The sequence below is a fragment of the Falco rusticolus genome, chromosome 5 (assembly GCF_015220075.1).
Source record: "Falco rusticolus isolate bFalRus1 chromosome 5, bFalRus1.pri, whole genome shotgun sequence".
Lineage (NCBI taxonomy): Eukaryota > Metazoa > Chordata > Aves > Falconiformes > Falconidae > Falco > Falco rusticolus.
The window spans coordinates 90106918-90129654 of NC_051191.1; the positions used below are offsets into that span (position 1 = coordinate 90106918).

At 48.7% G+C, this 22737-nt stretch overlaps 1 protein-coding gene across 1 annotated transcript; it reads left to right on the forward strand.

The window, feature by feature from the left end:
* Positions 1 to 21: 21 nt before the first annotated feature.
* On the forward strand, positions 22 to 22709 carry WDR3 (WD repeat domain 3). The gene is made up of 26 exons (XM_037390736.1): positions 22 to 282; positions 1213 to 1422; positions 1884 to 2002; positions 3706 to 3784; positions 4128 to 4223; positions 4681 to 4791; positions 5816 to 5917; positions 6033 to 6130; positions 7038 to 7133; positions 7462 to 7692; positions 8510 to 8603; positions 8962 to 9063; positions 11309 to 11394; positions 11849 to 11984; positions 12689 to 12745; positions 13412 to 13512; positions 13662 to 13773; positions 13886 to 14020; positions 15566 to 15616; positions 16245 to 16310; positions 17147 to 17239; positions 17795 to 17842; positions 19819 to 19862; positions 20374 to 20502; positions 21228 to 21321; positions 21919 to 22709. The coding sequence occupies exons 1-26, from the start codon at positions 112 to 114 to the stop codon at positions 22072 to 22074; spliced, it is 2817 nt and encodes a 938-aa protein (XP_037246633.1). The 5' UTR covers positions 22 to 111; the 3' UTR covers positions 22075 to 22709.
* Positions 22710 to 22737: the final 28 nt, after the last annotated feature.

Below are 22737 nucleotides of genomic sequence, written 5' to 3' on the forward strand. Positions count from 1 at the left end.
AGGCGCACTTCCGGTGAGGCTCACTTCCGGCCCTCCCTCGGCTCGTGTGGTGGCGGCGGCGTCGTCTCAGCGCCTTCTGCCCGGCGCGGCCCGGCTCTGCGCCCCGCCGCCATGGGCCTCACCCGGCAGTACCTGCGGTACCGCCCGGCCGCGCTCTTCGGGCTGGTGGCCAGCGCCAGGGGCAGCGTGGCCTGGGTGGCGCTGCGCGGCGAGCGGGGCCGCTGCGTGGCCGTGCCGGCCTGTGAGCACGTCTTCGTGTGGGACCTGCGGAAAGGGGAGAAGGTGGGAGCGGGCCCCGCGGGGGGCTGGGGAGAAGCCTGTGGGCCGCTCCGGGGCGGTCGGAGCAAAGCTGGCCGTTAGTGGCTGCGTGTGAAGGGAAACAGCACCCCCCAGCTCCCCCTCTGCGGGTGGGGTGGCTTGTGCTCTGGCTGCGCCCGGGCTGGATCTCGCTGTTGTTCTCTGAGGTTTGCCTTTGTGCCTCAGTTGGGGAAGAGTAACCGCTCTCGCAGCAGCTGGGAAGTTACTCCCTGTTTAGCTGGCGACCAGGAGCAGCACTGTGCAAAAGTGCTGGGGTGAAACGGGGATGTCATGGGGTTTGTGTCTCGGCTGGGTGTGAAGCTGGGCTTCCCACGTGCAAGTTGTGTTCCGTAGGGGGTTTGTAAGCTGTAACTTTAAAGGCTTTGCCACATGTTGTCTCCTGTCAGATTCTGAAATAATCGCAGGTACTACTGTCCACTGCAAACCAAATTCAGGACTTGCTTTACAGCCCTTAGAGTGTTGACTGTTGGCACGTTGTTTTGGAAATATTTTTGTTGTTCTCAAGTTCTTGGGCAGACTATGGAAAAGCTGCTCCATCCTATACCTGAGAAAGGCCCAGCAGGAGAGGATGAGTCAGGAAGAAGCTTTCAGATTTTACTCTCAAACAACGTTCCTTACTCTTAGGCACTTAAAATCTAGTGGCAGAAATTTGGGCTTTTGATTTTAAGAAAAAATTGTTTATTACTTCCCTTTTAGCTGCTGGCTGCCTTATAAAATGGGGCTAATGACACTGTACTGGGTGTAGGAAGCCGAAAAATGAACTTCTGAAGTGGCAGAAGTGCTCGGTTGGAAGTTCAGTAGAAGAGCAGAGTATATTCTTTCTGCTGTGTAAGTATCCTGCTCTGACATGTCATTTATCAATGTTATACGTGTTTTGTCTCCTAAAAATTGCAGGTCCTTATCCTTAAGGGTCTCAAGCAGGAGGTCAGTTGCCTCCGTACTTCTCCAGATGGGTTGCACTTGGCTGTTGGGTATGAAGATGGATCGATCCGTATCTTCAGCCTCCTAAGTGGAGAAGCGAATATCACTTTCAATGGACACAAGGCGGCAGTTACAGCCCTGCAGTATGACCATCTGGGTGGCCGGCTGGTGTCTGGCTCAAAGGTGAGGGTTGCATGTCTGGAGGACAGCCCTTTCGTAAAGGTGCTCCATGGAGCAGGCTGACCTGCACTGAAATGTTTGGTGTTTTTAAGTGGGTTACGTGGCCTCTGCCTGTAGCTGGAGGATGGCAGTGAGAGGAGTTAGGGCTGCAGGACAGTGATGGAGTTGGGGAGCCCAGGGCTGGGAGAGCAGTGGGGGCTGCAGGGCAGGAGTGGGGTTACTAGTAGAGCTGTTAAAGCTTCAGCTCATGAGGTCAGGAATAGCAAAAGTGACTCAAGCCCAGACAGAGGTGCATTTACTGGTCTGAATGCACCTTTGGGGAGGGGATGTCACTTGCATTAGTCACCCTGACATTCAAATTCACAGTGAGAAAGTGTGCTCTCAAGTAATCTCAGTCTCATGGCAGAGGTAGATGTTTTACAGGGGTAAGTGCCGGTCCCTTGAAGACCCTCTGTCTGTTCCAGGATACAGATGTCATCGTGTGGGATGTCATCAATGAGAGCGGTCTGTACCGTCTGAGCGGACACAAGGATGCTGTCACTCAGGTCCTTTTCTTGAAGGAGAAGAACCTGATGGTCACCAGGTGAGCCAGGCCAAGTGTAGTGGTTGGTCAGGAAAGCAGCTGTGGTGTTACTTGCAATTTAGACGTCCGAGGTGCTGCAGCCATTTGTATCTTTGTTCTTGACTCATGATCTGTCAGACCCACTAGCATCTGAGAATATGATTTTGCCACATCCACATATTTCCTAAGTGCGGTGCCTGAATCCAGATGTGGTAAGCAGAACTGAAATGGCTGTCCTGAAAAACAGTGTTTGGAAAAGCATTTAACTTGCTAGTGATATAATAGCAACTTAAAATTATTGTTACGAGGAATAGTGATAATACATTCATTATGTATGTAACTGTTTCTGCTGTTGATCTTGAAGAATTTAGCAGACTTACCTTCTGTCCGTGTAAGTCACACAGCAATGTGACAGAAAAATTGCTTTCTAGTAAACTGTAATTATAGGAATGAATTAAAAGAGGGTTTTTTGAGTTGGTTCTTAGTTATTTAATATGAGCTGCTAGTTAACTGTATCCATCTAATACTAAACAGTTGGTGGAAGATACTCTTGCTCAAATATCAGTCAATAGTTTTTTATTTATTAATATGTCATCTAATACCTTAATAGAAAAATGCATGCAGTCAGTTCGGTGTACAATTAGAACAAGTTTCCTGTGCTTTTTTTGTTGTTTTGAATAGAGAAAGTAGTATTTTGTTGGTTTGGTAGGTGATGCCTGTTTCTTAATGCGGTTTCAAATCTTTGGAGGTCAGCTTTAGAAATGAGTCTTAATTCTCTCAGTAGCTAACTTGTGATAAAGAATTCCTCTCTATTTTTTTATTATTTTATTAACAGAGTAGAGATGTTAGCCTGTTTTTCTGAAGATGTGAAGTTTTGCTTCCTTACTTTAGATTATTTCTTTTTTTTTTTAGCCCAAGCAGCTAACTGCAGCCCTTTGGGTACAGAATTTTTTGTGTTATTTTTCATTAATCCAATTTACAAGTACCTTTGGATCCTATTTAACAAGAGATGGATTAACAATAAATACCACTTGTAATCAGAAGTTTTTTGTCACAAGGGAGCTTCGTAGTGGAACAAGTTTCATATTTTGATTTAGTTGAAACTTACTGAGGAAAACAGGCTCTAACAAGGTATTATTTGTTGTAGGGTGTACTGGAGGAATCTGTATAAATGTTCAAATTACTTTCCTCGGGTGCTCTTGTAGTATTGGGGTAGCATAATAGAGCCAGAAATTTGTTTCCAAGGAGATCTAATCCTACGGGGGCTTTGAAGGAGTGAATCGGCTGTAATTCTCTGTTAGGAGGAGCAGCTCCAAATCACTGGTCAAAATGAAGGAATCTGCTTTTTTCTGTAGCCTGGTCAATGCACAGGCATGGCACAGGTTGAGAATGTGGAGGGGGGTTTAGAGGCAGCTTTAGAATTGATCATCACTTTGTACTTCTTGTTCTCACCCTAAGCCAGTGAGAAAGGACGCTGTGTGGTACTGGGGCTTGCAGCTGGATCCAGAGTAGGTTTTGGTGACTTGCTAGATACCTTTTCGCAGTATCTTTGTGTTGCTATACTCTGGTTTTGCGCAGCTTGTGAAATGCAGTGTTTGAGCAGCTGCTTTGTATGTTGTGGCATGTTTTAGATTTTTTTTTTTTGGTTTGTTTCTACCTCTTCTCTAAGCACGTGAGCTCTGGCAATCTTTCCTCATGTCTTGAGGTTTTCTTCTTTGTTCCAGCGGCAAAGACACATTGGTGAAATGGTGGGATCTGGACACCCAGCACTGCTTCAAAACTCTGGTTGGACACCGTACCGAGGTAAAGAGGATGTGTGGGCAGCTGTTGGGGTGGAGGGACTTTGGATTATGTGTCATGGCTCACTTTGTGCTTTCCCTGCTCTCAGGAGTTGTAAACTGGCACCGTGATACATTTTGCTTGTCATTAGGCTTTAGGGATGAGCGAATAAGAAACTTCCAAACTTCCCAGGAGCTGTCATCTATGTGCAGTGGGTGACAATTCCAATGCAGAGGTCCCTGGAGGAGGTCCTGGTTAGATCCAGTCTCTTCTTGGTTACTGCGTAAATAAATCGATTAAAGATGCTCTGCTGTTACGACAGTTAAAGGAGCCATAAGCCAATTTCTCACTTTGTACCTCTGGACAGGTTTGGGGGATGGCTTTGGTGTCTGAAGAGAAGCGTCTGATCACTGGGAGTGCTGACAGTGAGCTGAGGGTGTGGGATATCACGTACATCCAGGAGGTAAGATATTCCCTCTCTAACCCCTCACAGTCTTGTCCAGCTGCTTGTCTTTGGAGTAAGATGGGAATGAAACCGGTTAAATCTGATTGGCGTTCTGGGAAATAGAGCCAAAGCAATGTCTGCTGTCTGAGGAGTCCAGAAGTTGATTTTGATGTAGATTTTTCTGTGTTGAGTTTTCAAGTGAAGCTGTGAGCACTTCCAGAACAAGATTTCCAGACTGTGCCACATCTTCCTGCCTTCTGGCTTGCAGCTAGAGAAGACAGTCTTGTGGGTGGAGGATAAAGAGGGGAGGACATGGAGCGTGTGGTGCCTACAGGCATGCTGTAGGCCACTCCTTTGTTGCAGTGTGCGCTAATCACTTGTTCCTCCAGGGAAATGAAGTGTAGGAGACAGAAGCCAGAACACTGCAGCTCTTGTGGTTTAAGGTACTCCTTATGTTCTTTTTCTCTGTGAACAGGTAAAAGACCCTGATGAGCCAGAATCCAAGAAAAGCAAAGGGTCTTCACCTGGAGCAGAAGAAAATACTGAAGAGGATGAGCCCCTAGAGCTGGATGAGCAACCTGAGGAAGTAAGCTCAGTTTTCTGTGGGATGGCATATCTAACCCCATTTGCCTGGTGCTGTTGCAGAGCCAGCAGGAGTTTTAGTTGGTCACGCGTTGCTTCTCTCTACTGGATTTATACCCTACGTGTCGATTTAGTCATATTTCGTCCCCCATTAGGGAAAATGTGGTAATTCTTGTCTTACTTCATAACGTCTTCCTTGGCAGCAGTTGCTGCCTCATCTACCTGGAAAACACCAGCAGAAGTCTGTGTGCCACAACACATACGTGTGTTATTTTCCACTGAAAGCTTTTTCTTTGCCTTCTGTTTGGGGGGGAACTAGCAAATGTGTAAAGTTCAACAGTGCTAACAGCAATTTCATCAAACAACACAGGAATAAAATAGTTACTAGCTGGCTGGCAGCTGCTGAGTGCAGTGCTGATGCTCAGCTTTGCAGGTCAGTAGCAGAAGCTGAGAGGTCAGAGTTGCACCAGAATGAAATACGGTGTGAGGTGTGATTGCAGAAGGCCATTCCCACTTGTACTGCTGGTGGAGGTGTCACTGAATCTGTCTCTCCAGTGGACCTTTCTGGGGTTCCGCTCAGGTTGCAGACTGCTTGTAGTTATGGTAGACACCTGCCCTTGTTAAATACTTTTCCGGCTTCTTCTCCAGAGGATTTATCTCCTTTATCCACCTGTTTAAAAGTCTCTGTTCTCACGTTCTCACCTCTTTCTGACAGAGGAACTGAGCTGTGCTGCCTTTGTAGCATAAACATTTGGCTCTGTCTCTTAAATGGCTGTGGTTTGTCAATGAAGTTATTCTTCCACTGAGACTGTCAATGATTTTCAGCTAAAATGCAACAAAACATAAGAAGATATGCCTGTAGCTCACAGAAATGCTTGTTTTGTCCCTAAATTATCCTTGCTAGCTGTTTCACCTGTATGTTCATTTCCTCCTCTTCTCTTCTTGACTTCCCTTGCCAGCAGGTTTCTGAGTTTGCTTGAGAAGATCACTTGACCTTTCAGACCAAAGTTCTCCTTTTTTCCCTATAGCGCCTTGTAAAGTGCAGTAAAGTTGGATCCATCATGCGGGAAGGGAGAGATCGAGTAGTTACTCTTGCTACAGACCGAACGGGCAAGATTTTGGCCTGCCATGTAAGTAACGAGGGGCTCTGCTACTGAGCTGCAGAAGAGACTGTTGGAGACCTTGGGTAATTTCTGTAAGGGCCAGCCAGAGCTTTCTGTGCCTTTGACTTTGCTCTGTCTCTAGGGAACAGGTGCTGTTCTGGAGGTGTTCTGTGTTCTTTCTGAAGAGGAAGTCCAAAAGAAATTGGAAAAGAAAATGAAAAAAGCAAAGAAAAAAGCCAAGTAAGCAGTCTTTCGGATGTATTTGGATGCTGTCTGTGTCCAGGGAACCGTTAGAAAAGCCCTTCAGCAGCGTGACACGATGGTTGAACTCCAAGCTACGGGTCATCCTGTCTGTGCTAGGTGTTCTGTTTTGGGGTCACTGTTCCTGCGCGTCCTTGGTGCTTCTCTGAGCAGCGCTCCTCCCTGAGGCTAAGGAAATACCTTTCTTTCTGAGTCTTCCCCCTGCCAAAAAAGCTAATGTGTACACAGTACTTGACATAAAATGGGTTTTTCAGAGCTGCTCAGTTTTACCTCACAGTCGTATTTACACTGCTTTGTACATCAAATAAAGTCCTTGATAAGACATACAGGAATGAGAGTTTCATCTTGAGAAGTCACGGTGGCTCTGATCTCTCATCTCCTCTTTTGCAACAGGCAGAGAGATAGGTGAGAGCTTTCTTAACGTTGACTTTGTGTTAAGTGGCTGTCTGGGTATCCCGGCACTTAACAAGTGCCTCACAACAGCCCTTAGGGAGAGGTCTGGTTCCAGGGTAGAAACTGAAGCAGTGGGCATATAAATCTGGAGATGCATTTTGGCAGTGGCTGAGGACTTTTGGAGAGTGGTAGGGGATGAGCAGAAGCTGATCTCCCTCTCGGACACATCTTTCTGTTTATCCACGTTTCTAACATGCCTTGTTCAAGTGCTTTGGCTCCAGAGGAGGTTGCCTTTTTTAGGACAGTTTGTGTCTTTAGTAGTCTGCATGCCAGCATGAACTTCACTGTCTTAAATGTAGTTAGTACTGCTGGATAAGAGGGCAGTTACTTTCAGCAGGCTCAGTAGTTTCCTTATGCTATTCTCTGTCTGTGTGTTAGTTTGTGTTGGCTGTGCTGGGTTATTTGACTCTCCTCCATTATCTGACATTTCTAGAAAGAAGTCTGAAGAGGAGCCAGAAGGCAGTGTGGAGCTGAGCCTGCAGGAGGAGATCCAGCGGGTCACTAACATCAAAGCTTCTTCTAAAATCAAGTGAGTGGAAAGCCTGTTGTAGGGGCTGAGCACTGGTTGTGCAGCTACTTGGGCAGAGCTCGCCACAGCTCCGTGTTGGGGGAGGTGGGGAAAGTTCCCTCCTCGACATCTGTTCGTCTTGGAGCTGTGGAGAGACCTGTCATGATCTCCAGTCCATTCACACGTTTTCCACAAGTGGTCCTCTTCTTGCACACCTCTGTGGCTTAGTGTGCATTTGCCCGTGGTGTGCGCTCTCTATATTCCTTTTTCTCAGTTGTTGATATTTGATCCGTCCTATATTTTGTCTTACCGCCCCTGTGTACAGCTCTGATTTTGTCTAATCAAACAGGTCATTTGACTTGATTCTCTCTCCAAAAGGAGAGGTGAAGATCGCACTGCTGCTCCAGAACAACGTCATTGAGGCATACAACCTGAACCTGTCAGCACCGGTCCCACAGGCTGTCCGTGCATCCAAGATAACCATTGGAGGCCACCGCAGTGATGTCAGGACGCTGGCGTTTAGCTCTGACAACATTGCTGTTCTCTCAGCAGCTGCAGAGTCTGTAAAGATCTGGAACAGGTATGCAGTCCCGTTGTGTCAGTGCCCTCTGCCCTGCGTGTGTGGTCTCCCAGGGCTCAGGGATGCTGTGTTCGGGGAGGCAGTGATAAAGGAAGAGGTGACAAAGGAGAAACATAAAATGGTGAACAAAGTAAAGGGAGCGAATGGAAAATTATTTGACTTCTTTCCTTACTAGAGAAACTGGGAAGCTATAGAGCTAAAACTGCGTAATTAACTCATGGAGTTCGATGCTGTAAAGCAGCACTGAGGCCAGGTTTAGTGACAGGTATGGAAAGACGAGTCTCTAAACACAAAGGTCACTTGTAGCAGTCTGGTATAGACTGTATTTTGTTGGGTTGTTTTTTCCTTTTTCATAAGAGGTACTGGCTGTTACCCTACACTAGCTACTACGTGTTCCCTAATGAACAAGTGGGTTTCTTTGGTTTCTTATCTGAAGGATCTAGTATTAGGCTGAGCAGGCTGCTGTTCTGATCTGGTGGTGTCCCAGTGTTTCCTGAGTGGTGCCAGTTTCAAGCCGTCTTTCCTTTGAGCATGTTGTCTTATGGTCGTTCCTCTCCTGAATGTTTGAGAACAGGAGCTCTGTCCTTGCTCATAAGAGCAATAAGTCATGATGGTGGATGAGGTAATGGCATGTTTTGATGGAAAATGTTCTTTGCAGTACTGTTGGATAGCATTTGGGACATAGGATGATGGTGGTGTATCTTCTGGCCCCAGATGAAAAGACGGTTGTGGGCAGAGGGCATTCTGGAGCGTGTCTCACTTAGTGGACCAGATTTTACATGTGGTAAGAGGTTTTGGGCTCTACCTTTGTCCACAGATCAACCTTGCAGTGCATCCGGACAATGGACTGTGAGTATGCGCTCTGCTCACTCTTTGTCCCAGGGGATCGGCAGGTCATCGTTGGCACCAAGGTAAGTAGCGTCCTTCTGCACTCCAGGCTGCCCAGGTCTGGAAATATGTTGTGAAAATGTCCCTAAGGCAGCCTTTCAGAAAATGCAGTGCATCTCCTGATCTGGAGCATTCTGTTCTAGGTAGAAAGAACCTCTCTGACAGTCAGGTTCCCAGACTGTGTGGCTCTTGTGGCTTGAGCTGGACAGCTGCGGAGACTTTGGGCAGTCCTTGATGGAGATTAGGGCCATCTGTGTGTAACAGCTGTCTAATGAAGCTGGCTGTTTGGGAGGTGGGTGGCAGGGGTGCTTTCCTGCTGGGAGCTACCATGTGTCGTGAAGGTGGACTGATTTGTCCTGTGTGATGTACCTTTCTTCCCAGACAGGGAAGCTACAGCTGTATGACCTGGCTACTGGGAGTCTGCTGGAGACACTTGATGCTCATGACGGGGCGGTGTGGTCCATTGCTCTTTCACCAGACCAGGTAACTCAACCAGGTAACTTCTCTGTATCATCTGTTGCGTGTCTTTTCATGTAGCTCCTTCCTATAGAGCTGTATTTGCACTCCTGGTGGGAGCATGGGAACCCCTCCGCTTGGGAGCTGGAGGATGCAGCCGGTAGCATCTAAGAACTTTAACTGTGGATATATGCCCAGCTTGGTGAAATAGCTCTCTAGTTGTGTGGCACATGACAGTGAGTCCTGGGCTGAGCAGCGCCATCCTCATCATCTCATCTGGCTTCTGCATGATTGAGAATACTCAGACTTCCCTGGTGGAACCAGTGTGCAGCAATACATACCTTACAGCTGTGTTCCAGCTGTGGAGAGTTCAGCCCCTTGTAACCTGCTGCAGTGGCTGATCATCCTCCTTGGTAAATTTGCTGCTTGTCAGCTGGCTGGATTAAAAATCTTGTTAACATAGTGAAGTTTTTCCTTTGTGTTGCACTGTTGAGTGACCGCATCACCCTCCTTATCTATCTGATGGTTATTAGGCTGAACTCCTGTCCCTGCAGGATGTATTTTCCGGGCTCTTAATTGTTCTTGTGGTACTTCTTGAGTTACTGTTGTCATTTTTTTTTTGCTGGTGGCCCCAGGGTCTGGGTGCGCTGTGTGATCAGAATTAAACCAGTGCCAAACACACCAGTGCCTTTTGAATCCATCCAAGGATTTAATTAACTCTTTTGGTGACAGCACTGCAATATGTATTCAGATAATAATCCACTGTGTCCCTCAAAGCCCATTTTGGGATGCTGCTGTGCAGAAGGCGTATATGTGGGGCTTAGGTCCTCGCTTCCTAACATGTAAATAAAAATTTTGGTTCTGTTTGGGCACTCTTTCAGATAGATAGAATAGCTCTGACGTTATGTAGCTATATCTAGTTAGTTATTTGTCTAGTAATCCATAAAATCTGTAAGTGGCACAGTGTCAAGTTACTAGGGATTTCTGATTTAAAATTAAGCTTTGAAACCTCTTAGCTGGTCTTTAGTCCATGGACTATATGCTCTATTGAAGGATATTATCCTAGGGTTGTAATGAAGATACAACTCGGGACCGAGAGGCATGCCTTGCATGAGCAACACTGTTACTGTTATCAATTTATCCTTAAGCTTTAATCTTAAGGAAAAGGATAATCCTGTCAAATTAATTTTCTTCTGTTGTCTGTGCTCACAGTTAACCAGGCCTGTCTGTTTACTCTGTCTGAATTACGGTGTTACATTAATTTCTTCCTGGATCTCCCTCAGTATTTCCAAAGTTTCTGAGAATGGACATTGACAGTTTACAGATTACCTCATGCTGCTCTGTAAAGTCGTGGATCTGGGGGATCTGAACCATTAATTTGTACATGTCTGACATGGGCAGCTGCTTTTTGACAGCCTTGTGAGTCAAGTCTTGTAATGTGATTATGGTCTGTAGTTTTTCCCCCGAACACAACAGATGAGAAGTGCTGACTGAACCCATGTTTACTGAGCCAGTGCTGTTTAATAGTTCTCGTATTTCTCTCTGTAAATGGTTCAGTGCTACTGAAAAGGTACTTTTTTTTTATGTTCCTATTTTGCATGCACACACTTGCTCTATGTGGCCTAACCACCCTGGCTGTAGAAATCTGTTTGTCTTTTACTCCCGGTTCAGTTTTTCTCCATTACCACAGTTTAGGTTCATGTAATTCTGTCAATTTCCACTTCTGTCTGTTGTGTATGCCTTTCTTATTTTTCTTACATAGTCATGTTGTGCTGGAAGCTGGGGTGTTTTTTAGTGGAATCAAAACCATAGCAAGTAATAACCTGCCTGGGATTCGTTCACATATGGGACAGGTTTTACTCTTGTTCTTAATGTAAAAGGGATACTGTTGAACTGTTCTTTCTTTAGAAGGCTGTGCTTGTGGGGTTGTGGTAAGGTGTGTGTGATCCAGGAACAGTGAGCGTGTCAACGTACCCACAAAACACAAGGACATCGTTATCTACAGCTGAGATGACTACTTTCAGTCCCAGAATTTCAGTCCATGTCTTGATTTACCTTTGGAGTCTTTGTCTTTAGACCTCCCTGCGAGAAATTACAAAATTGTTGTTGTTGCTCTGACCAGCACAAGTGCTCCTGGTGGTGTCCACTTGAATCATGAATACTGTAGGAATGGGGGACATTTCAACAACCCCCTTGACAGTTCCTTGCTGTAGAATTTGTTTGGGTTATAGCTGAACTGGTTTCGCAATAATTTCTTTGTTTTCCCCTGCAGCGTGGCTTTGTGACAGGAGGTGCTGATAAATGTGTCAAGTTCTGGGAGTTTGACCTTGTGAAGGATGAGAGCAGCGTTCAGAAAAGGTGAGAAAAGAAACCTTCCTACAGACTACGTTCAGCTGCAGTACCCATTGCTGTTGATGGGGGCTTTGGCCTTTGCTGTGCACTGTAAGAAGTGTCCGTGACGTGTATGGGGAACACATGGAGAAGAGTGTGAGCTCGGTGCTGGTTTGTGAAGGTCTGAGCTTAGGTGGGGAAGGGCACTGGCTGCATTCTGATCCCTTCCTTGTGTCTGAGTTTAGCTTCTAATCACAGGATGGGCCTCAATTATTAAGCAGTAAATGTAGCAGTGAAGTTTATCAGCCTGCAGTGCTGTGATTATTTCCAGTCCTGTCTTGTTTATGTGGTAAAGAGGAATGAGATGCTGTGTATTAGAATGAACTTGCTTTCCTGGGTGCAACGTGGGAGTTGTATTTGTATCTCTTCCCAACTTGTTTGTTTGGGATAACAGTTGGTTTTTTCCTCTTCTTGTTTTCAGGCTTTCCATGAAACATGTACGCGTTTTGCAGCTGGATGAAGATGTTCTCTGTGTGCGGTACAGTCCCAACCAGAAACTGCTGGCTGTCTCCTTACTGGATTGCACTGTGAAGATTTTCTATGTTGACACACTCAAGGTGCCATGACCAAATGGGCTCTGAGACTGTGCAGGGAGTGACATAATTGTAGCCTGAAAGATCAGGAATACGTAGGAAGAGTGTCTGTTTATTGTGGGACACTAGTAAGAATCAAAGAGAGACCTGCCTCCCACTGCAGGTGCCTGTTTGATAGCAAATCTGACAGAACCGTGGCTGCCCCACACTGGGGAAAATATCTTCTTTTCATCTGGAAAGTGTTGTGAACCTGCAGTTGGCGAGGTTCACTCTAAACCCTGTGGGCATGGTGGTACCCCAGAGCTGCAGGGCAAGGGTGGGGATGGCTGTAGCACACATGGCATTAAATAGGGGATAGCAGAGGCAAAGCCTGAGGGAGGAGAATCTTCCTTGTGAGCAGTGTGGTGGTGTTGTGAGTTGTGTATTAGCATGTGAACGATAGGGAGTGACACAAGACAGAACAGCGCTGACAGGTAGGCAAAGAGAGAGAGAAGCTCCGTAGGCAGTGGTGATCAGCACCGGAGTTAGCTCAGCTTGCTTGGGTACTTCCACCCTTCTCTCAGATCTGCCATCATGGCCCTGCTGCTAACAGGGTTCAGGGCAAGGATGAAAGTGGGGCAGTGCTAGAAAGACAGGGCTTCTGAGGTAGAGCAGAACTGGTCTGGAGCTTGAGGTTTTCATACGCTCTACCCAGCATGTCTGACTGAGATACCTTTCTTCTGCTTCAGTTTTTCCTCTCTCTGTATGGACACAAGCTGCCAGTGCTGTGTATGGACATCTCCTATGTAAGTATCGTTAGGGCTGTGCGTTAGGTGGGACTGTGGTGATACGGATGACTGAGAACCTCTGCTGGCAGAAAGGCCTCTGGGATAATGCTTTCTTGTCACCTCCTTGCTCCCAAGTTAGCAGTTTCCTGATGGGACACAGCAAGCTCCTCCTTATCCCGCAGTCATACGCTCACTGGGAGGGATCGCAGAGTAGGAGTCACGACAGATCTGACCGGGGCATTTTCTGAGTGACTGAAAATCAAAATGCTGTGGTGGTTCCCCACACCCGTCTTAGGAGGTACAGCCAGCTTTCTGCTAAAGTTGCTGTGTGAGAGGAGCCTGGACTTTGTTAGTGGGAGCAGAGAGCAGGTGCTGAGGGGGAGCAGGCTCTTCGTGCCTGTTTGTTCTTGGGCTGTGTCTTGCTCTGGGGTGTCTTTGGAATGAGGCTTACTGGAAGCCAAAAACGCCAAGATAAAGCTACGGTCTTAAATGCCTGTGGAGGTTCAGAAAAGAGCCAGGCTGCTGTCAGCGGGCCACGCTGGTGAGGGGAGGTGGAGGGATCAGGAGCGCATGTTTCAGGAGCCAGGTATCTGTACTCGGCACTGCTTTGTCACTGGTTCAGCAGCAATTCATGGGGCCACCAGCCAGCTACCCACACCCTCCTCTCTCTTTGTTGCCCTGTAGGATGGGACTCTAATCGCAACTGGTTCTGCTGACAGGAACGTGAAGATTTGGGGCTTAGATTTTGGGGACTGTCACCGCTCTCTCTTTGCCCATGATGACAGGTCAGTCAAATCCTTCAGCATCTCTGGGCTGTGGGCTATCTTATCTACAAGGGGTTATAATCCAGCAATAATCCTTTTGTCCGGCATATACCGGGGGGAGGTCTGCAGTGTTCCCCACGTGGGTGAATTTGAGCCTTTTTCCCTTCCAGTGTGATGGATCTGCAGTTCGTGGCAAAATCCCATCTCTTCTTCACAGCTGGGAAGGACAGCAAGATTAAGCAGTGGGATGCAGATAAATTTGAGCACATCCAGACGCTGGAGGTAGGAAGTTTTGGAGACTTGAAAGGAAGTGTTATCCCTCCATGAGCAGCACTTCCCTTGGTGTAGGAGCTGGGTGGTGTTCATGTCTTAACCTCTACTGTCTGCCATGCAGGGCCATCACCAGGAGGTGTGGTGTTTGGCACTCAGCCCCAATGGAGACTACGTGGTGTCAGCATCCCATGACAAGTCCCTGCGCCTCTGGGAAAGGACGAGGGAGCCACTTGTTTTGGAAGAGGAGAGGGAGATGGTGAGAGTTGCATCCTTCCTGCCAAAGACAACTTTCAGACCTGTTTTCTCCCCAGCAGGCAGATTCCTTATTTTTCACTGTGGAAGACTCTTGGAAGGCTTCCTCACTGCTAACTGCAGCCTGGTGTTGCGGTGCCCAGGGCTGACTGGGGTCTCGTACACGCTGGGACTGTTGCCCTGAGCTGTCTGGAGGCAGCACCACACTGTTGCAGGTGCTTGCCTGTCTGTACTGCATTGCAGATGCCTGGCTAACTTCCTCTCTGCTTTGCTTCTCTTTTGCTTCCCCAGCTTTCCCCTCCGTAGCTGTGGTTTCCACGGGTCTCTCAGCTACAGTCTTTGACCTTCTCTTATTCTCTTGTGTTCCTTTCCACTCAAGTGTGCTTTGGTGGCAGTTCAGCAGGTGGCTGTTGTGGAATGATGGGGAGCACGGCTCCTGTTAAATGCAGTTTGCCTTGGTTTTCCCCTTCTCCAGCTGCGAGAGGTCTGTTCTGTTTCAGTAGCAGGGCCCAGAGCTCAGGGGTGCTGGAAGAAGCCCTTCCGCTCCATTCGAGCATGTGTTGTGAGGAATCAGAGACTCATAGAAGGACTTGAACAGGACAGAAGCTCTGAGGGTCTCTAGTGCAGCCCCTTGCTCACTGCAGGATAACCTTAAAGCTGTATGAGACTGCTCAGAGACTTGCCTTGACACATAAACATCTCCACGGGAGGAGATTTTCCAGGCTGAGTACCTATTCCAGTGCTGAGCAGCTGTTGGGGTTGGCAGATGCATTTGTTTTGCATATCCAATTGGAAATTATTTTGTTACTTTTGTCATTTCACTGTATCCCTCAGAGGAGTCTGTCTTCCCTTCCTAAAGCAGTTCTCAAACCACAGTGGGAGAAGGATGTAGAAACGTGCTGAAGCAGGAGTGGATGGGAAACTTGCAATAAATGTTTTTTGGTTTTGTGGTTGTTTTTTTTTTCCTGTCCCAGCCTGTTTGTGAGAGCTGAGGTGACCCATAGGCAGCATCTCGATGCCCAGTAAATAGCTGGTGTGCTAGGAGCGATGGGGTAAAGGAGAGACCTAGGCAGCTCCTTTTCCAGGTGCCAGAAAAGTGTGTTTTGGGTCAAGTTTGAGTAACAAGGTGGGCATGAGTACACTAGTAGTGAATATTACACTGATGGGGCCCTATTCATGCAAGAGAGACCAGACAGGAGTCTTTCTTGCAGGCTAGGGCAACCCTGGGACTTTTCTAGGCTTGTTTCTTCTGTGCTGTGTGCCAGGTGCCAAGGTCTGGTGCTAAACTGCTTTTGACTGTCTCAGCTCGGTGGGCTGTCTAAGGGCTGTTCCTGCATCCAGAGCAGAGACTCAATTTCTTTCCAGAGTTCTCCATGGGGCTGGGACAAGTGGACGTTTTGCACCGGCATTGTTGAGCTCTGCTGATTTGGCCTGGTTTTGCAATGGGCTGCATGAAGCTGCAGGTTCCCTTGCTCAATCAGTGTGGAAAGGACTTGTACCCTTGCTGCCGGCTCACCTGTGTTATGTGTTGTGTTCTCATCCACTGTAGCAACGCGAAGCTGAATATGAAGAGAGCGTGGCGAAGGAAGAGCAGCCTGTGGTGAGTCGCACGCACCATCCGAATGTGTGCAGGCCGACGGTACGGTCTGCAGGAGGCATAGGGGGGGTGGCAGGGCCTGATACTTCTCTTGCTTGGAGGAGGTGCAGGGAGGAAGGTGCTGAAGCTGTGGTTGCTCCATGATGCAGTTGGTTGGTGCTTCCTACAGATGTCCAGGGAGTGTGCGAGCTGGCCAGAGCTACGGACTCTCCCGTTTTGCTGTACTGTCGTCCTTCCTAGCTCCCCGGCTCAGGTCCACGCCAGCTCTGTACCAAGGCTGGGCTGTCTTCTGAGAGCTGCCTCCAGGTCATGGGTGCAGGACTGGTGGGGAGGCCTGATCCCTCTTGCTGGGATGCTTGGCTTGTGTTGCTGATCGTTTTGACACTGATCAGATTGGTCGGCTTCTGTTGGCGCAGCAAGAATGTGTTCACCTGCCTCCCAGAGCTCGGCGCTACCCCTGCCTCTGCTCTTGAGGGAGAGCTGTGCACTGGGAAATCCTGGACTGCCCCAGAGAAATGCCCGGTTTAGGGAACGGGGCTGGTGTTTTTCTTGGTATGGACTGGTAGGATGCAGGGGGTGCCTACATGTGTCACTTGCAGAAGGAGGGAGCTGCAAACTCTATATTTTGTAGGTGGCTGGAGAGACGCGAGGAGAGACGGGGCTGGCAGGAAAGAAGACGATTGAAACCATCAAAGCGGTAAGATCGCGGGGGTCTGCCAGCAATGCTTCGTGCCTTGCTAGTCTCTCGACAGGGGCTGTCACAGGGTCGCAGCATCAGTTTGAAGAGGAGTAACCTGTGCTGTCACCTAAGGACAGGTTGCCTCTGCCTGCCAGAGCAGGCTGTCCTGCTCAGTGGCCAGCAGGGAGGGCTCTGGCTCTGGAGAATCACGCACCAGGTATTACCTTCTCCCAAGATCTCTCCAGAGAGCAAGGTGTGCCGTTCCTGGAGCTGCAGCTTCCTCTGCCTGTCACGTGTGGAACAGACTTCCACACCGGGCTGCTCTTGCCCTTTGGGGTTTGCAGCCCAAAGGAGCACGAGGCCGCTGGGATGTTCTGTAGGCATCAGGCCTCTCCCTGCAGGGCTGCCCAGCCCCGTGGGCATCTGTGGCCGGTGGAAATGTATTGCAGTGCCTGAGGTGTGGGCAGTTTCATGGTTGCAGATTTTAGCAGTGTGGTGCTCTTGTAAATACAGAGGAAATCCTTAATCTGAATAGTCACAAGGGTCCGAGCCTGGCTTGTGCTTCAAAGAGGTACTGCTTGCTGGGGTGGAGTTCAATGTCAAGGCAACACTTAAAGCTGCTGCTGAGGGCACCTAGGGCAGTGGGGGGAATGTGGATGGTGTTTGACATCGTCAGGACATGATTGGTGTGCTCAGGGTAGCGGTGCAGCCTGGAGTAGAGGCTGTCTTTCTGAGCAAGATGCTCAGAAATGTGACGTGACGCTCCATGTCAGCCCTTCTGCATCCACCTCTTTCTGTGGCGTGGCTTGAGCTTTGCTGTGGCTTGTCTGGTGTCACTGATGTGCTGTTCGCAGGCCGAGCGGATCATGGAAGCTATCGAGCTGTATAGAGAGGAGACGGCAAAACTACAGGAACACAAGGCCATATGTAAAGCTGCAGGAAAAGAGGTAAAAGACTGAGGAATGTACCACTCCCAAGGTGTGCTGCGTGTATCCAGCTCGGGTGGAGAGGCTCAGCATGCAGATAAGATCAGGACAGCTGGAAATAGGAGACATTTGCTGGAACCTTTTGGAGAACAAAACAGCACTTTGCCCCGGGGCATGGTTGGTGGTGTGCTCGACAACCTTTATGCTTAAAGTCGGGGTAGGATGTAAGTTTTGTCACTGGGAGGGCATGCTACTGCAAATTCATCCCAGAGCCTGTTCTTTGTCTTCATCTCTGCACTCCCTGCTAAATAAGGGGCTGTGATATAACTGGGAAAAGCAGCAATTAAGAAGTGGATGAAAATTCATGTGTTTGAGTTAGTTATACACACCTGGGAATGAGATTGTCTGGTGGCTGCAAATGGGGCCTTCAGTGATGTCCTGGGGAGGGCGGAGGTGTGGGAATTGCAGGGAGACACTTGATGAAAGCTCTCTTCCACTGTGGGTTTAAGTTTTCTCTGCGAAATACGTGTTTGTATGCACGCACCTGCCTCATGCTAATCCATTCTGTGTCTTCAGGTCCCCTGTCCTGTCAATCCCATCCTCCGTGCCTATGGGAATATTACAGTAAGTGAAAGCCCAGGCCACAGCTGTGGGCCATTCCCTGCTGGAGCGGGGCGGGGTGATTTGCTGGCTCAGCCAAAACACTGGGTTGCTGTGGGGAGGGAGGACTGCTTGGTTCAAGCTGGCATAAAAACTCAGCACTTTTGTGCAAAGTGAACAACTTTTGGGTTTTTTGTGGGTTTGAGGTTTGGTGTTTGGGTTGGGTTTTTTTTGTATCTTGCACATGTGTTACAAAAGTTTAACCCCATGGGGGTAAACGTAACCCTGATGGTAGCCATGACCTTACCATGTATGTTGTCATGAGCCAGCAGTTTACAGCGTTCTCCAAGATACGGGAAAACTAGTTCAAACCTTTCCTGGCCTAAGGGCACGCCCTCCTGCTGCCGTAAGGGTGCAGTTGCCATGCTATAGCATGTTCCGGAGGAGCTGGGCCATCTTACACAAGGCACCCGAGCATCCACTGGAATGCGTGATCGGGAGCCCACGGCAGCGTGCCCCCACCACGTGACGTCAGCGAGCACTTGGCCAGATCTGTTTTCTCCCTCCCTCTGTGAGTACAGGCGTGTCGAATTGCGAGCTGAACAGATGGAACAGGAGTGAATGAAATCCTGTGGCTCTGTAGCTAGCAGCTTTGGAGGAAGGTGATGTTTGATTGAATCTCACGATAAAGAGAAGGGAATTTCAACCTGTTTCCAGAGTCTTGGAAGGGTGTGCTTGTCCAGGTGCTAGGCTGCGGGGTGGAAACGTGACACAACACCCTGTTACGTGGGGAACTGACCATGATGAGCATTCAGGATGTCAGACCACGGATGAACATACTTCATGCACTGACAGTTGTTTATCTTATTGCTTGGGAAGAGACTCTGCTTGTGGAACACTTGTCCTAATGTACCTACTGTGTTGTCTTGACTCAAAAAGCAGGAGCTGGACAACGTACATGAGGGCTCCCTGACCCTAAATCACTGCCTGTGCCGCTGTAACCGAAGCAGGGCAGCTCTGAGCAAGGCAGAGCCGTGTTGGAGCTGCCCAGGTTTGCTTCTGCGGCACTGGTACAGCAGTTATTGATTCGGGTTTTATTCCTAAAGAACTGACTTTGAGAAAATTCAGTATGGTAGTTGAATCTCCAGGTGTTTCAGGTTAGAGCTGGTGCCTTTACCTGCTCATGTCATACTAGTACATAACAGTGTTCACTAAACTCTCAGAATTTTTCTCTATACAAAATATGCACAAATGGATGTATAGATTGCATTGATAAATAAAAATCCACTACTCTGAATAGATTAGTTTTGTTTTTCCTGGTTTATTCCAATGTATGCTCCTAGTCTGCATTTTTACTTACGCTTAGGAAGATACTTGTTTTTTCATTCTTCACTTTTCTGAAAGTAAGTGCCAGATGAGAAAGCCTTTTGTCTTCCTTCTAAACCTGTAAACACCTTACAAGAGCTTTTCTGTCCCTGCCTCCATGATTATAGGAATATTTAATTGTAAGTTGAACAAACTGAAGAGAAGTGAATGACATCCTATGACTTAGTAGTTAGGCACTTCTCTTTGGCTATGCCCAGCTCTGCTCTGCATCTGCCAAACACTTTCAGCAGATAAACAGGAGCAGCAGGAATTAAAAGTCTTTGGGAGGTGAGTTTATGTGTAAGGTTTTATATGTATCATTTGTCTGTTTCACCAAGCTTTTTATCCAGTTTGTACAAGGTTCATTGAACTGAGTATGAGATGGTTGAATATAGAGTTTTCACAATATTCTTCACCAGTTTAGATTATCCTGAGAAGGCTGGGTTTATGTTTTGTGGAGGGACAACTTCTCAGGCTGGCAGCTGACTGAGGGTGAAAGGGTTTCCTCTTTGTTATGTTCAGCCTGATCTGTCCATCTCAGAAGACGTGACTGTGTGGTTTTAACTGGGTGAAATGGACCTTAAGATACATGTTTGTTTGGAACGTCTCATGCTGGTGTCTTTCCTCTGTTACAGCCTTCTGCGTACGTGTTAGAAGTTTTCAAGAAAGTCAAGTCGAGGTGAGTCCCAAGAGCCTTATTGCTGCAAGGTTTGTGACCGGTTTGTGACCGAGGGTTGGGTTTCTGGGCCCGGGGCTGGCTGGCGTCCTGGAACAGTCTCTTGTGCTGGGTTTGGGCAGTGCTAGAGAGTCTGGAGTCACTGTTCCTGGCAGCCTCTTTTGGAACATGCGTGGAATCGGGGAATGGGAATTGTTCTTTCCGTGGGGATTGTGTTGGATGAAGCTTGTGCGTGTGGGTTGGCTGCTTGGAGATGCACGTGTGCGTGAAGAGCAGCTTGTGGGGACGCCGAGGAGGGAAGGCGGTGTGCCTGCTCCCTCTGCCAGATGTCTGCTGGCCTGGGCTGCAGTCTGCGCAGGTGACTGTGCTTTGTGAGCAGTCACAGAGTTTCAGTAGCGCTGAATGCTTAGCACAGCTTTTGCACCAGAACTGACCTGTACGGAAGCGTTTCCTGCTCCTCTGTAGCAGTGCAGTGGCCGAGACTAACGCTTCTGTCCCTTCGCTTTCGCCTCAGTGAGCTGGAAGAGTCTCTCCTGGTGCTGCCCTTCTCTTACGTCCCTGACCTGCTCCGACTCTTCAATGAATACATTCACCTGGGTTCAGAAGTTGAACTCCTGTGCCGAGCTCTCCTCTTCCTGCTCAAGTGAGTCTTTAATCTGCCCAGACAGATCTGCTGGTCTTAATTCAGCTGCTCCTGCTGTCCAGAACCTGGAGCTGAGGAAGCCCTGGCAGGGCTCTGGCCAGCAGTGGGCCTGCCGGTTCCTCTGGGCCCCTCGGGCTGGTGCATGTCACAGAGCTGCTCTGTGCCAGTGACACGGGACAGCACAGAGCTGGGAATACACCCTGTTCCTGCAGCTGCAAGGGTGACATTGCTTGCTGTGAACACGCGTGGTGTATGAGTGTGGGGAAGATTTGGGTTTTCTCATATGTCTCCGAGTCTGAAGCTCTTGGGAAGTGTCCTTGAGAATAAAGATGTGGTCTCTGCAGGAGGTAAGGAATCGCTGCAGCCCCCAGCAAACGGTGGGTGGGAATGGGTTGATGGCTGCAGTGTTGATGTGCCCAGGTGGGGTTGCTGGTCCTGGTCCCCTGAGTCTCTGGTACGAGAGGTGCTGCATCAAAGCTGAAATGGCACTGTTGGCTGGCACAGACACTGCAGGGCCCGTGCCCTCAGAGAGACCTTCCCTCTTAAAGGGAAGCATCAGAAAACAGCTTTTGCAGATAATCTGCTCATGCCTGTTGCATAAGGCTGGCCTGGGGAGGCCTGATTTAAGAAAAATCCTGTCTAGAACAGAGAGAGGCTCTGGAGAGAGGCTTTCTGATGTTCCTGAACACAGTGCTGCAATGCATCACCGCCCGCTTTGTCCCCAGGGTACATTTTGGGCAGATCACAAGCAACCAAATGCTGGTGACAGTGATCGAAAACCTGAAGAAAACCACCATCTCCAGAGTCAGCGAGGCCCGGGTGAGTGCTGCACCCTTCCCTTTTCCAGGGGCTGGAATAGCAGGGTGGGCCAGTGTCTGGGAGCGTGTGGTGGTATCTGTGGTGTCCAGTGGGACGGTTGGGTGGGGTCAGAGCCCTTTCGCCTCCCTCCTGCACAAGCGCGCCGCTTTCTCCTCGTGTTCTTGCTGATGTGAGACTACCTAGTGACGAGCCTGCGCTCGTGCTCCCTCCCTCATTTACTTCTGGCTTTCTTTAATGTATGTATTTGGGCTTTGGCTTGCTAGTTTCTAAATATGTAGGAGGTAAACTACTTCTGTTGGGCTTTTTTGTGGCTCCTGGTCTCTCGGGTAACGCAGACTGTGCACCTTCCCAGAGGCAACCTCAGGTACCTGCCAGCGACTTGTCTCTCAGAAAACAGAGCGGATTAGAGCTGCTCTGAACAGAGTGCAGGACGGACTGTTCTACTCAGATGAAGTTCATGTTTAAATAATTTTGCTTTATTTAAATGTGTGCATTGTCTTGCTTTCATAGTTTCTTAGAAGGGCGGCCGGTGCAGGCCCCTCTACCCCCTGACAAGCCTGGGATGTGCCCCACAGTGTGGTGCTGGTCTCGTTACAGGATGTGCTGGGATTCAACATGGCTGGGCTCCAGCACCTGAAGAGGGAGATTGAGGCCAAGGACGAGGTGACCTTTTTTGCTGATGCCACTGACCGCTTTGAGGAGAAGAAGAGGAAGAGGAAGAAGAAAGAGAAGATGGTTCTTGCGATGCTCTAGCAGTTGCTGCCCAAGACCCAGAGCACCTGGATGGGGTCACATAACCTCAGTGGTGGCTGTGGAAGTGTTCTTGTGGCTGAACATCCGTGATGCCGTCTGGTGACCGGGACCAAGGCTGTCCCCTCCCCGTGTGGTATAACCCAGCATATAACCCCAGCTCAGAATGGTTGTCTCTGAGATGAACTCTCTGTAGTCTGCTGCAGATGTGTGCATTTGAACTATTTCTGAGGTGGCCATCAAAGGTCCATGCTTTGCCTCCAGCAGAACGCCCGTTAGAAATGGAGTCAGTTTGCCCTGCTGAAGAGATCAACTCATTCTGGCAGTGCTGACTCAGTGGAGTGGGTCCAGCATGTGAAGTGCTGGTGAGAGAGACCGTGCCCTGTCCGGGGAAGGCAGCTGGCAAGATTTTACGCTGTTTTGACACTTGCTGGTGCTTTCTGGCAGCGCTTAGAGCCTCTGGGCAAAGCTGTGTGACTTCTGCCAGCGTGAGAACTTGGTCTACAGCCACTCGCTTTTTAGTGGGACGGGGAAAAACGTGGCTGTGCTCTGTTCAAGGCATATTTATATGTGCCTTATAAGACAACTTTGTTCATGGAGTTTTGTCCTGATATTTCTCTAGTAAAGCCTCAGCTGCCCCACCCTGTGTGTCAGTTCTCAAAGGGT